This window comes from Lampris incognitus, chromosome 19, assembly GCF_029633865.1.
Source record: "Lampris incognitus isolate fLamInc1 chromosome 19, fLamInc1.hap2, whole genome shotgun sequence".
Classification (NCBI taxonomy): Eukaryota; Metazoa; Chordata; class Actinopteri; order Lampriformes; family Lampridae; genus Lampris; species Lampris incognitus.
This window is the reverse complement of record NC_079229.1, coordinates 11,642,399-11,657,970: the sequence shown is the minus strand read 5'-3', so window position 1 is coordinate 11,657,970 and position 15,572 is coordinate 11,642,399. Positions and strand designations below refer to the sequence as shown.

At 49.7% G+C, this 15,572-nt stretch overlaps 1 protein-coding gene across 1 annotated transcript in view; it reads left to right on the top strand.

Moving 5' to 3' along the window:
• The window catches only part of map3k22 (mitogen-activated protein kinase kinase kinase 22), a 71,650-nt gene that overhangs the window by 7,309 nt on the left and 48,769 nt on the right, over positions 1–15,572 (top strand). Inside the window, exons 2-3 of the mRNA XM_056299522.1 lie at positions 12,883–12,966; positions 13,820–13,864. Coding sequence (XP_056155497.1) covers positions 12,948–12,966; positions 13,820–13,864 — 64 coding nt within the window. The 5' untranslated portion in view covers positions 12,883–12,947. The remainder of the gene's footprint in view (positions 1–12,882; positions 12,967–13,819; positions 13,865–15,572) is intronic.

Here is a 15,572-nt window from a genome sequence, read left to right as displayed (position 1 = left end):
CCACGCGAGGATGGAAGAGACTGCTTACGTTCCAGATGGCTCTCGGACTCCTGCCGGGAGGAAGTAGACCCGCATTGAACCCGGACTTGGCGTGTTGTGGACTCGCAGCAGAGGAGCTTTGTCATGTGGCTATTTGCAGCCCGCTATGTGTGGTGGATTATAATGGCAGACAGATCTTATCTGGCACGCGTCCACCCGTCACCTCCACCTAGGAGTGTTCTCTTACATTGGGATCGTCTTTGATTTAACTCCACCTCCGCCGCAGATGGAGTTAAATCACTACACCTTCATCTCCTCCTGTCCTTGTACCCTTTTTAAAATATATCTTATTATAGATTACACCTCCCTTCTCACGTTACACTTCAAATAAGGAAAATCAGACTTGAAAATAAAACCCCAAAAACACTGCTTCTCTCTCTCTCTCTCTCTCTCTCTCTCTCTCTCTCTCTCTCTCTCTCTCTCTCGCTCTCTGTGTGTGTGTGTGTGTGTGTGTGTGTGTCTCACTCGGCCTGCTTCTGTCTGTCTCTCTCTCTCTGTCTGTATGTCTGTCTGTCTGTCTGTCTGTGTCTCTCTCTCTGGTCTCTCGCTCTCTCTCACTCTATCTGCCTCTCCCTTTCTCGCTCTTCTCTCTGTGTCTCTGTCTCTGTCTCAATTCAATTCTCTCTCTCTCTCTCTCTCTCACACACACTCACTCACTCACTCAAGTCAAGTCTGTTTTATTTGTATAGCCCAATATCACAAATTACAAATTTGCCTCAAGGGGCTTTACAGCAGCACAACATCCTGTCCTTAGACCCTCGCATTGTCTCTCTGTATGTCTGTCTGTCTCTCTGTCTCTGTCTCCCTCTCTGCCTCCCTCTCTGCCTCTGTCTCTCTGTCTCTGTCTGTCTGTCTCTCTCTCTGTCTCTCTCTCTCTCTCTCTCTCTCTCTGACATTGTGCAGGCATTCAGGGCTAAAGCCACGTGCGAAAAGGTGCAAATTAATGCATCAAAGTGCAAGTTAAATCCCATCATATTGAACGAACGGGTGGCTTTAAGCAGAAAATGAGTGAAGGCGTCCACCGTAGATAAGTCTGCGGGAGGAACAGTTTTAAGGCCTGCATCCGAGCCAAGCCCCCATTGTAAGCAAAATCTGCTTGAGGTTGGCTCTCCTCTGTCTCTGTCAGCAGTAACTCCTCTGAGACATGCTTTTTTTCTTCTTCTCTCGAGCGCAAGGGAAGCCAAAGTTATGGTGGACGAGAGCCATAACCTCCTTGCACACAGAGAGAGAGAGAGAGAGAGAGAGAGAGGGGTACACACACACACACACACACACACACACACACACACACACACACAGACACATACATACACACACACACACACACACACACACCATCACCTAGCCCCTGGGCTTTAAACATCCTTAAGTGCCTCGCTGCACAGACTCCCCGCAGTAAGTCCGCTGTGCAGGAGGATGGATTTCTACACTTCCGATAATGAGTCGGCATAACCCCTCTGACTCATCCGGGGTGGCCGGAGCATGTCCTGGGCCAGCATTCAGAGGACAGGACCCCCACCCACTGACCTTTCGACAGACCAAGTCACCTTAGCAATCAAGAGAACACAAATGCCTCTGTGCTTCCTTTCTGTGTCATTGTCTAAGACAACGAGCCCGCTGGCGGATTGGGACCAGCTCACCTTGGCCTGTAGATGATCCAGGCCGGTGATGAAATGTGTGTGCCATGTGAACAATAGCACAGGCAGGTGTTGTTGGATAGCAGTATAAATCTTTCTTGACTTGTGCGTCTTTTACAGGTTTATCAGGTGCAACATGCTGTGCCGTGTCGTCCTCTGCGGCTGGTAACGTTCAAGAACACGAGTGGTGGAGGGTCGTCAAGTCTGCACATGTTTGAATTAGGATTGTTTTATAGAGCAAAGCACATCACCCCTGGTGGCTCCCAGTTCTCGTGCCGTAAGCCTTGTACAGCCACGCCTTTATGACTTTGCTTGGAAGCACAGTGGAGATGATCAGGATCTTTCACTAGAAAGAGGAGGGGCGAACCAAATCTCAGCCCGATTTGAACCCGGAATGCTACGATCACGCCCAAGCCTGCCTGGTCTGAGCCTGCCTGATTGACTTACGTCATGATTCATATGTGTTTTTTCATCATTTATCCCGCGGGCCACATTAGTCGCACTCTCTAAGCAGTCTTTTCACTCCACTTCTTTGATCCCTCCACTTTCCCGTTCGTGCAGGCTTAGTCGTGTGTTGGTTGGCCGTTGCATACGAGTTAACCCCGTCAGAGAATGGAAATGCTGCGTGGGCCCAAAAACATGTTGCAAAACTTTTTTTAATCCTCTCTCTTCGGCGGCGATTTCTCCGGGGCTCCAAGGGAGTGAGTGATCTCATGCATGAGGTTGTGCTGTTCAGACCACCAGGCAGCTGGGGAGCAGCCCTCCTCCTCCTCCTCCTCCTCTTCCTCCTCCTACTCAGTAGCCTGGCTCTGGAAGAAGGGGAATTACCCTCAGACCCACAGCTAGCTAGCTCCACTATTTTCTCAGTAATAAAGTGATGTAACGATGTAACAGAGCTGAAAGTAGTGCTTGTGTATGCACATGTTTGTGTAAATGTGTGTGTTTGTGTGTCTGTGCGGTGTGTGCGTTTGTGTGCACACAAACTCTGGCTGTGCTCCCCACTTCCGTTGTTCCAATGAAAATAAAATTGCAGTGTGTACTTTGGAGAGCTGGGCTCAACTCTGTCTTGCTCACACAAACCCCCCCCCCCCCCCCGCCGCTGCCTAAAAATCTCATGTTGTGCTATCCTCTCTTTAATTAGCTTTCTGTGTCATTTCAGCATGGCCTGCTGGGATAAAATGAGGCTTTTTCACTAGTATCACATTGGTGTACCAGATAGTGATGGAGTCCATACTTGCCAGCAAGACGCACCACAGTCTGAGAGGACGTTCTGGAATATGCAACGTGCTTTAGGTCCGGCCTTGTCTGTAGCATGTCCCGTGATAGTCCCCCAGGCTTAACACTGAGCTTACAACAGATTGGTGACACCTTCCTAAAATTAGATAGGACAACCTTTTGCTATCACGGCAGTCATACTGTTTTGGGAGTCAGTAAGGTATTGACTGTGTCCCACAGGAGTTCTGGCCCATGTTTAGTCGAGCGCTTTTCACAGTTATGCCGAGTTGGCTGGTGGCAGAGTCTTACTCTAAATAGCTTGTCCCATCTCATCCCGCGGATCTTCAGTGGAGTTACGCTGAATTTAATGTCATATTAATGGAACCATTCTAAGGCAATAATAGCCCCTGTTGCAAGACCACCGCATTTTGCTGTTGCTATGAAGAGGTGCACCTCATTCCCAGTGATGCTCACATATCTTTTGGTGTACAAACATTGCTGCAGTCTTATCTAGGGGATCCCCCTCACCATAAAAACACATGACCACACCGTCACACCACCAACACCAGCCTGCAGTGTTGACATGTGGCATTCATGTGAAAGTGCTGTGTGTTGGGCATCTGGGTGGCATGGCGGTCTATTCCATTGCATACCAACACGGGGATTGCCAGTTTGAACCCCTGTGTTGCCTCCGGCTTGGTCGGGCGTCCCTACAGACACAATTGGCCGTGTCTGCAGGACAGGTGGGAAGCCGGATGTGGGTATGTGTCCTGGGCGCTGCACTAGCGCCTCCTCTGGTTGGTCAGGGCACCTGTTCGGGGGGGAGTGGAAACTGGGGGGAAACACACGCTACGTCCCCCTGGTGAAACTCCACATGTCTTAGAGGAGGCATGTGGTAGTCTGCAGCCCTCCCCGGATTGGCAGAGGGGGTGGAGCAGCAACCGGGAAGGCTCGGAAGAGTGGGATAATTAGCCAGATACAATTGGGGAGAAAAGGGGGGGGGGGGATCTCCCCCAAAAAAGTGCATTAGGTTGTGCATTCTTTTATTGCCCCTATGACACCAATATTGTGCTCGAGTCAAGTACAGTATTGGTGTCCAAAGACCCATGAAAGAATGCAGCAACAGACTGTCTACAATAAGTCAACTGTCCTTCGACTTACTGCAGACAGTCTGTTGATCTATACAATTTGTATAAGCCTGCCTTTGATTGATTTCTTTGCCGAACCGTTTTGGAACGGTCTGCCGGAGGTTCTCGTTGATGGACTGTTCCACAAATACGTGGGACACCATCTAGGGTCGCAGTTCGTGATGCACTCGAAACCTGCACACCTTCAACCTCCTCTACCATATCGTATTTTAGAGTGCTTAAAATCTTTTTTTCCCTCAGCTATTCTCCCTCACACATACAATCCATATCTGAGGGGTCTCCATCCATCCATCCATTATGCAAATCGCTTATCCTGCTCTCAGCATCGCGGGGATGCTGGAACCTATCTCAGCAGTCATTGGGTGGCAGGCGGGGAGACACCCTGGACAGGCTGCCAGGCCATCACAGGGGTGAGGGGTCTCAAAACTTGAAAAATCCATCTCAAACCTATCTCCCCAACTTCAGCTACATGCTAATTTAAGTGGATATTACAGTTTACTACTCACAAATAAGGTGCACTCATGTGGATCCACCTGATGGGGCAGGCGTCACAAACGTATTGAACACTCAGTGGAATATTTCCTGACCCAGTCCTCAAGGACACCCTGTCCTGCATAGGTAGCCCTGCTTACTTAACCAGTCACCTCATAGCACGCAATTATGCAAAGTGTGCAAAAACCTGACATAATTAATTGCTAACTGGATGAATAACTACAAACAGGTACCTGTTCAGGGTTGCAAAGAAAATCTGCAAGACAAAGTGTAGTTGAGGACGGGGTTGGGAAAAGCTGCAGTGTATTATGATTTGTTTGTTTTAGTTTTGTTTTGCCTTAAGGAAAGGTAGCCGCAGAGCAGCGACTGTAGTGCCAATTAGCATCTGATCTCCGAAGAGTGGGACAACCACAGTGCCCTGGCTGCCAAGTATTGTGTGGAGAATTGGGCTTGTGATCAGTGGGCACCACTAGCCTGGCATCACACTGGGCCCAGCGCTAAGCAGATGGGCCATCTGGTGACTAGCTGGCACAAGACAGGGGCTGCACTGTTCGTGTGTGTGTGTGTGTGTGTGCGTGTGTGCGTGTGTGTGTGCGTGTGTGCGTGCGTGCGTGCGTGCGTGTGTCTCTTGACGTTTGTGGCCAAGTGGTTTTAGAGGACCACCTGTGCGGAGGCTGTTCTTCATCTCTTTCATGTGTGGTCAGCAGCACCATACCAGGATGGCCTCATTACAGAGCTTCACGATGACCTGCTGTAACCCATCCTGGAGCACAGTTTACGGCCCGTCCTGGGGCACAGTCTATGGTCTGACCTGGAGTACAATCTACAGCCCGTCCTGGAGCACAGTCTACGACCCGTCCTGGAGCACAGTCTACGACCCGTTCTGGAGCACAGTCTACGACCCGTTCTGGAGCACAGTCTACGACCCGTCCTGGAGCACAGTCTACGACCCGTTCTGGAGCACAGTCTACGACCTGTCCTGGAGTACAATCTACAGCCCGTCCTGGAGCACAGTCTACGACCCGTTCTGGAGCACAGTCTACGGCCCGTTCTGGAGCACAGTCTACGGCCCGTTCTGGAGCACAGTCTACGGCCCGTTCTGGAGCACAGTCTACGGCCCGTTTTGGAGCACAGTCTACGGCCCGTTCTGGAGCACAGTCTACGGCCCGTTTTGGAGCACAGTCTACGGCCCGTTCTGGAGCACAGTCTACGGCCCGTTCTGGAGCACAGTCTACGGCCCGTTTTGGAGCACAGTCTACGACCCGTTCTGGAGCACAGTCTACGACCTGTCCTGGAGTACAATCTACAGCCCGTCCTGGAGCACAGTCTACGACCCGTTCTGGAGCACAGTCTACGGCCCGTTTTGGAGCACAGTCTACGGCCCGTCCTGGAGCACAGACTACGGCCCGTCCTGGAGCACAGTCTACGACCCGTTCTGGAGCACAGTCTACGACCTGTCCTGGAGTACAATCTACAGCCCATCCTGGAGCACAGTCTACAGCCCGTCCTGGAGCACAGTCTACGACCCGTTCTGGAGCACAGTCTACGACCCGTTCTGGAGCACAGTCTACGACCTGTCCTGGAGTACAATCTACAGCCCGTCCTGGAGCACAGTCTACGACCCGTTCTGGAGCACAGTCTACGACCCGTTCTGGAGCACAGTCTACGACCTGTCCTGGAGTACAATCTACAGCCCGTCCTGGAGCACAGTCTACGACCCGTTCTGGAGCACAGTCTACGACCTGTCCTGGAGTACAATCTACAGCCCATCCTGGAGCACAGTCTACGGCCTGTCCTGGAGCACAGTCTACGGCCCGTTTTGGAGCACAGTCTACGGCCCGTTTTGGAGCACAGTCTACGGCCCGTCCTGGAGCACAGACTACGGCCCATCCTGGAGTGCAATCTACAGCCCATCCTAGAGCACAGTCTACGACCCGTTCTGGAGCACAGTCTACGGCCCGTCCTGGAGCACAGTCTACGGCCCGTCCTGGAGCACAGTCTACGACCCGTTCTGGAGCACAGTCTACGGCCCGTCCTGGAGCACAGTCTACGGCCCGTCCTGGAGCACAGTCTACGGCCCGTCCTGGAGCACAGTCTACGGCCCGTCCTGGAGCACAGTCTACGACCCGTCCTGGAGCACAGTCTACGACCCGTCCTGGAGCACAGTCTACGACCCGTCCTGGAGCACAGTCTACGGCCCGTCCTGGAGCACAGTCTACGGCCCGTCCTGGAGCACAATCTACGGCCCGTCCTGGAGCACAGTCTACGGCCCGTCCTGGAGCACAGTCTACGGCCCGTTTTGGAGCACAGTCTACGGCCCGTCCTGGAGCACAGTCTACGGCCCGTCCTGGAGCACAATCTACGGCCTGTCCTGGAGCACAGTCTACGGCCCGTTTTGGAGCACAGTCTACAGCCCGTCCTGGAGCACAGTCTACGGCCCGTCCTGGAGCACAGTCTACGGCCCGTCCTGGAGCACAGTCTACGGCCCGTCCTGGAGCACAGTCTACAGCCGCCTCGCATCAAACATACACCAGTCAGACTGAAAGACTTGAGATATGTTTGATACAATTGAGTTCCGGTGGTCCTTTTTTTAATACAGGGGTCCGGATCCTATGGTCTCCTTCCACTGCAGGTCCAGCTGCATTCAGCTCTGATCCCGTCAGGGGTGTTGGAACATGCTGCTCTCAGCAACACGGGCTCACTTCATATACTCGTGATTTAATACTAAATATTTCCCATCTATCCCATCCCACCCAGCTTTTGGTAAGCTATTTTGGCAGCAGTGTGCGCATGTGTGTGTGTGTACGTGTGCACGCGTGCACGTTGCGTGTGTGTTCCACTCTATCCACGATGTGTTGGCCGTCTTGTGACCGTGTCCCTTGGGCTGTGCAGCGCCCCCGCTGGCCTTCTTTGTTGCTTTCAGTGAAGGCTTGCTGGCTGACACTCGCAGCAACTCTTTGTGTCTCTGCAGACAGACTGGAGTGTTGCTCTCTGTTGGCTATGGTGAGGACAAAACAAACAAAGAGGAAAAAAACCAGCTCATACCGCCTCTAGCTTTTAAACCACAACAACAAGGCATTCTCTCTCTCTCTCTCTCTCTCTCTCTCTCTCTCTCTCTCTCTCTCTCTCTCTCTCTCACTCACTCACTCACTCACTCACTCACTCACTCACTCACTCACACACACACAGTGGAGAGAGGAATGCAAAAACTATATTACACTTGGAGAAAACAAAACAGAAAATCAGAGTTGCCGTTGAGCCTCTCTGAAGACTCTTTCATTTCTCTTCTTAAAAGCATTTGGCAGTCGTCTGTGTGCATCCCTTGCTCTCGGTCAGACTCCCAGCAAGCCATGTGTGCGCATCCAGTCAGGACTCTGGGGTCCGACACGATCAGCCCAGCGCCGTGTGCGGCGGTGTTCCCCCAGCTGTTTGTATTTTAATGGGAGTTGGTAACAAACCCGAGTATGGATTCATATTCCCACCACCGGGCTTAAGACTGGGCCTTGGAGCAGACGTGCTGCTCTGACACACACTTCATTACCCGACCCGCTCGCAATACTGTTGCCCAGTTAACTGCAAGGCCCTCCATTTTGTTGGGGAGGAAGAAATCGTGTGGATCCGGATTTGCAATGCAGGTGTGTTCCTCTGTTTGCTGAGACGGGCAGCAGTGAGTGCGGTGGTGTGCCATGATGTTCAGGGTCACACCTTTACGGAAAACAACTTGCCGAGCCTGAAGCTAAACACCACAAATGTTCCCTTTAATAGTTAATTCATCCATCTGGAGCGTGGGATCAGGAATCAGGAACAAGTTGTTGTCACTTCTCTCATGTGCCTTTCTGTGCTCTCACTGTCACCTTACATTAAAAGCTGCGATAAACCACGAGAACAAGGACCAGAAATAATAAATACACAAACAGCTACCACATTAAAACACCTACAGTGACCTTTTTCTCATCTTGCTACCTCTATTTAATTGTAAGAAAAATCGATAGATTACTCAATTACCAAAATAGTCATTAGTGACAATTCTGGCACAACTGCTCTTACACAGGTTTGATAGCTTAGACTTACAGCATCCATGCTGATAAAACATTAAAATACCTGAATTCCTCACCCTGCAGAACACACACACACACACACACACACGCACGCACGCACACACACACACACACACACACACACACACACACACACACACATGTGTATATACAGAATATTAAATGATTATAGTTTTGATAAGTAAACAGTTGTACGATGCAACTGTGGGCTCTGGGAGCTTGTAATGGTCATATGCCATTATTTTTGACATATGTCTGTGTGTGTGTGTGTGTGTGTGTGGTGACAGGCATGGGCGTAAGCATGAATACTGGGCGTTCATAGGGTTAGTGGTTGTGTCAGGGAGGGCATCCCACGTAACATTTTGTAAATTCAGTATGCAGATTGACATATGACATATGACAGGGGGACGAGAGAGGAGGTGTGGTATTGTATGAGGAAGTCGGGAGCTGCAGAGAAGTGTGTAGGAGTGGTGCAGGATATGTATGAGGGCAGTGTGACAGTGGTGAGGTGTGCAGTTGGAATGACAGATGGGTTCAAGGTGGCGGTGGGATTACATCAAGGATCGGCTCTGAGCCCTTTCTTGTTTGCAATGGTGATAAACAGGTTGACGGACGAGATCAGGCAGGAGTCTCCGTGGACGATGATGTTTGCAGATGACATTGTGATCTGTAGCGAGAGTAGGGTGCAGGTAGAGGAGAGCCTGGAGAGGTGGAGGTATGAACTAGAGAGAAGAGGAATGAAAGTCAGTAGGAGCAAGACGGAATACCTATGTGGGAATGAGAGGGAGGACAGTGGAATGGTGAGGATGCAAGTAGTAGAGGTGATGAAGGTGTATGAGTTTAAATACTTTGGGTCAATTGTTCAAAGTAACGGGGAGTCCAGAAGAGAGAGCAGGCAGGGTGGAGTGGGTGGAAAAGAGTGTCAGGAGTGATTTGTGACAGAAGGGTACCAGCAAGAGCTAAAGGGAAGGTTTATAAGATGGTTGTGAGACCAGCTATGTTATATGGTTTGGAGACAGTGGCACTGACGAAAAGTCAGGAGGTGGAGCTGGAGGTGGCAGAGTTGAAGATGCTAAGCTTTTCACTGGGAGTGACGAAGAAGGACAGGATTAGGAACGAGTATATTAGAGGGACAGCTCAGGTTGGACAGTTTGGAGACAAAGCAAGAGAGGCAAGATTGAGATGGCTTGGACATGCGTGGAGGAGAGATGCTGGGTATATTGGGAGAAGGATGCTGAATATGGAGCTGCCAGGGAAGAGGAAGGCCAAAGAGGAGGTTTATGGATGTGGTGAGGGAGGACATGCAGGTGGCTGGTGTGACAGAGGAAGATGCAGAGGACAGGAAGAGATGGAAACGGATGATCCGCTGTGGCGACCCCTAACGGGAGCAGCTGAAAATAGTAGTAGTAGTAGTAGTAGTAGTAATAGTAGTAGTAGTAGTATGCGGATTGACAAGACCATATTACGGCCACTATTGGTGCTGTGCCCTCACAGAGTACCGATGAAAACTGTAAAATCGGCTGTGGCGACCCCTGAAAAAAAGGGGAACAAGCTGAAAGAAGAAGATATATATATATAGCTAGAAAAGTGCTATACAAATGCAACTTGGCAGAAAAGTATTTAATTATTTGCAGACCTGATATGTCCACCTTGAATAGTAAAAACGAACTGGCCACCAGCTGTAGACACCGGGGAAAAAAATCTCCTTTGTAATTATAAGTAAAATGTCTTTATTACCCCCCCCCCCAATGAGACACATGCGACATTTATTAGATGTTGTTTCTTTTATATTTTAACTGCCTGTCCTTCCAACTGTGCCCCAACACCACCCCACTATATGATTTACATAAATTACCTTGTTATATTTTAAATGTAGGCTATTTCAACAGTGCCCTGGCCCCAAAATGCTTTTCAAAACAAGCCTCAGTCCCTTACCCCATTGGTTGTAATGTTTTCTACCCATCCATTTGTTGCTGTGCATCATAACTATTGGTTGTTATAGTTTATATGTCTCCCCATCTGAGTGGTCGCTGTCTAACCGGCGTGACGCTGGGCAACGCTAACTGTATGATTCTTTGTTGAAACACATTAGCAGCTGATGAGTGCGTGATGCACAAAACAGGCCTGTACTGCAATGTATTAAAACTTTTTTCCTGTGTCTGTGTTGAGATATATGCTATATATATATATATATCTATGTATATATATATATATATATATATATATATATCTATGTATATATATATATATATATATATATATATCTATGTATATATATATATATATATATATATATATATATATATATATATATACACACACACACACACACACACACACACCAAGTCTTAAGCTTCCGGTGTGGTAAGATGGCCTTGCGAATTCACCTTTGTGGCAGCCTCACCCAGTACCGTCCATGCAGTGTCTTTGTCCATGTCTGCATCTAAGTGTGTCTTCCGTTTGATCGCTGGGAGAGCTGGTGCTGGATCAGCTGGGGGAGCTTGGTCTGCTGCGTCTTGTGGGCCCAGGGACCACGGCCCTGCCTGGAGCTGTGCCTGAAGTGGAAACACCGAAGGTTGGTCTGACAGGCCGCGGATACGGGGCAGGCTAAGCTAACTGCTAGCCCATGCAGACCGGCAGTACTGATAACACCGAGGGTGGTCTGGCGGCGGCCTTGCCTAGCATTGACTGTATTTAGCTATGTCATGTGGAGTACGGGGAGGTGTGTCGAAGGTGTCTGGCTGGGAGAGCTGGCGCTGGATCGGCTGAGGGAGCCTGGTCTGCTGCATTCTGTAGGCCTAAGGACCACGGCCTTGACTGGAGCTGCGCACGAAGAGGAAACACCGAGGGCGGTCTGGAAGGACATGGAAGCAGAGCACGCTAAGCTGGTACTGGTAGCCCATGCAGACCGGCAGTTCCGACAGTCATCCTGGCTGGCGTTCGTTCTCCTGGACAATGATTTTTTTTGTTGTTGTTTGGTTTAGATAAATGTGTTAGTTTAGATATATGTGTTAGTTTCGATATATGTGTCCTTGTAGTTTTTGGATATGTGTTTTTGTCTTTGTGTTGCACTGCTGTGGGCTGGGGGAAACGATGTTTCATTTCATTTCATGTGCGCAAGTGCATGAAATGAAACGACAGTGTTTCTGATTCTGATTCTGGTGTGTATATATATATATATATATATATATATATATATCTTTCGTGTGTATGTGTTTGGTAAAATTAATCATTTTCTCCCCACTGTGTGTCTGTAAGGGAATGTGTAATAGGTTGTATTGTGTGTTGTGTGAGGCAGACTATCATTGCTAGACCAAATAAAAGCTGTTCTCACCTTCTTCTTTCATGTGTCAGGAATAAGAGGACTCTCCCAGACTGCATCAGTGTAGGCTGTGCTAATATGAGAAGAAAGCTCAGGGTTTTTTGGGGGTTTTGCCTTTGAAGTGGCAGTGGGTTTTACACGAGGCAGGCAGTCGCCCACCCGGGCCTTGCCGTGGCACACTGCATCTTAAGGGCACAACAATTCTCCGTCAGCAAGAGTGGTGGAGTTCCTCCCCTTGCACGACTTACATTTCCCTGGATTATAAGCGACGAGCCCGGGTACCTTGGCGAGGTTGGCGCTGCGGTGTTTTTGGATGGAGCTCCATCTGTAAACTGCAGTGATGCTGTTTGAAAGTGTGAAGGCCTGTTGGTTAAGCTGATGTGTCCAGGTAGTGTGGGAGTCTATTCCGTTGCCTACCAACACGGGGATCACCGGTTTGAATCCCCGTGTTGAGGCCTCTGGGCGTCCCTATAGACACTGTGCCTGAGGTTGGGAAGCTGGATGTAGGTATGTGTCCTGGTTGCTACACGAGCGCCTCCTCTGGTCGGTAGGGGCACCTGTTCGGGGGGGGGGGCTGGGGGGGAATAGCGTGATCCTCCCATGGCCTACGTCCCCCTGGTGAAACTCCTCACTGTCAGGTGAAAAGAAGCAGCTGCTCCACATGTATTGGAGGAGGCATGTGGTAGTCTGCAGCCCTCCATGGATCGGCAGAGGGGGCGGAGCAGCAACCGGGACGGCTCGGAAAGTGTGGGGTAATTGGCCAAGTACAATTGGGGTGAAAAAGGGGGGGGATTAGCGGTTGGGCTGCCAGAGGAAAGGCCTCGTGTTGCAACCGCCACCTGCGTCCTGTTTGTGCTGTGTCACTCCGTTTTGCAGGCCGGTCGTAGAATGTGCAGCAGTGTTAAGGAAATGTGTGTCTGTAAGTACATGTTTCTAAAGAGTGTTGTTTTTTGTCCTTATTTTGCTGTCAGGGTGAAGACTGTGTCGGGCCAGAGAAGTTGGGCTCTGCGCTCGAGTTCAACAAGGCCACTACCTGATGATGACAGTAAACATGGGTAAGTAGCACGAGAAGGCAGGCCTCTTCTCACCGCCCAAACACACATACGTACTTACACATGCATTAGTGCACACACACACACACACACACACACACACACACACACACACACACACACACACACACACACACACACACACACACACCTCTTGCATCACTTCCTCTGGCAGGAACAGTACTCCGGCACCGCTTTCGAATGAGGAAAGTACAATGTGTTTGGAGAGCGAGAGAGGAAAATTATGAGAACTGTCGACAAGTCTTCAGTCTCCACATGGCCCGTTTTTCACTGCACTTATTTTTTCCCGCACATTTCGGCTTTGTGGCCCCTTCTTTACTGACGTGGTCACACGCAGGTATTAAACCGTGTTCTGCAGGTAGAAAGGCCTCAACCACTCCGAGATCTTTTTTTGCTCTTAAAGTCGAGGCATGAACACTGGGATGACCTGCAGTGCAACACGTCTGTGTGTACTCACACACAGTAGGCCTGCAAACACACACATGCTGACATGTCCGCGCACCTACTTGTGCGAGCATAAACATGCACAAATTTGTCTCCCATACATTACAGACCATGATAACTTTGAAACAGTAGTTTGGCACTGTTTTGCCTACATGTACTCGGGCCCTCAGGCATAGAAGAGCTCTCGATCCTGACACCCCCCCCCCCCCAACCGCTGTAAACAACCAAAAAATGGTCTTGATTGAGATCTTTTAGCCATTGTTTCCCATTCAGAACCAAACACAATGTACCATGCATCATATACCTAGAGTATACAGCACGGGCTGCTGTTTACTGCCGAGTTCCTTCCAGTGTTGATCTGCAGGTAACAGTGCTGCCGTGTTTTCCACAGATGACGGTCTTCAAAATGGACCCGGACAGCACAGGAACACACAAGGTACGTCCTGTTCCTCCCAATTAAATGAATGGTATTGACAACCCCGCCGCGCCATACACACAAAGCTCTCAGTGAGAGCTCATTAGGGCTGCATTTCTTTACAACCCACAGATAGCAAGGACGGGGGGGGGGGGAATTCATAGCCTTAAGATATTGAGCAGAAACTAGTGTTTGCAGATATTTTCCAGTAAAGCCCTTCAAGATAAAACTAGTACAAACACCCATTGCACAACTGCAGTCACACCCAGAAAACCAGAATTACATCAGTGCCATTATGATGAGTCGAAGATTAACTCGAACTATTCAAACGTTGCACTCATTAAGTGCTAACTTAGCTGAATGACACTTTCCCTGCAACCGGTAAGGTGTGGAAGTTTCTCCCTCGGCTTACTATGTACACCCAAGTGCTTTCACTTGGTTGTGCAAGGGCCGTGTGTGTGTGTGTGTACATACGTGTGTGTGTGTGTGTGTGCATGCACGTGTGTGTGTGTGTGTGTGTGTGTGTGTGTGTGTGTGTGTGTGTGTGTGTGTGTGTGTGTGTGTGTGTGTGTGCATGCACGTGTGTGTGCGCGTGCTGGGCCTCAGAGCCGTGGCAGTGAGCTCAGGCCTATGGGCTGCTGCCCACGCTTGCAGTGAGGACATGTTTGGCTCCAGCTGCTGATCCTGCCGGATGCCTTTGCCATGATGTGTCCCTGAGCACCAGGAAATCCCCCTCTAAGTCTTCACTCACAAGGCCTTTGAGCACGACAACCTGCCTCTCTCTGTCTCTCTTTCTCTGTCTCTGTTTCTCTCTCTGTTTCTCTCTCTCTCTCTCTCTCTCTCTCTCTCTCTCTCTCTCTCTCTCTCTCTCTCTCTCTTGCTCTCTCTCTCTCTCTCTCTCTCTCTCTCTCTCTCTCTCTCATCCTCTCTCACACACACACACACACACAGGGAGCATGTCTGTGTTCCCTCAGCCCTATTCCATTGAACTTATCTAAACTTAACCCAACACTTACCTTAACCCAACCTTAACCCAACACTTACCCTAACCCAACCTTAACCCAACACTTACCCTAACCCAACCTTAACCCAACACTTACCCTAACCCAACCTTAACCCAACACTTACCCTAACCCAAACTTAACCCAACCCTAACCCAACACTTACCTTAACCCAACCTTAATCCAACCGTAACCCAACACTTACCCTAACCCAACACTTACCTTAACCCAACTTTAACCCAACACTTACCTTAACCCAACCTTAAGTTCTACCTAACCTTAACCCAACCATAACCCATAGATAACCTATTGGATAGCTAACCCACAGGGCTTGAGGGAACACAGGGCTGATCCCCACACTGCCTCACCATCCATTAGCCAGCATTTGGTAACACTAAGACAAGGGTGTGTGCAAATCTATTTAAAGAGTTTGAAAGTCAGTCATCAAAATTCACGGCCTTGTAAAATTACTGGGTTTGATTTATTGAGCCTTATGTGTCCAGATTTCTTAAGCTCCTGTCTGTTTTTGACTGTTGATTTTCAGTTTACTGTTTTGTTTTGTTTTTGAGTGCTTGCAACTCGAGCCACAGAATGACCGCTGGCAGTGTCACAGAAATGCTCATTGAGATCTTCCCTCACTAAGCTGCTGGCCACAGCTAACGCAGCTCAGCCGCCCGCCGCTCGGCTCATCGCAGCAGCCGTTGTCTGAGGGGAAGAGAAGTGCAAGG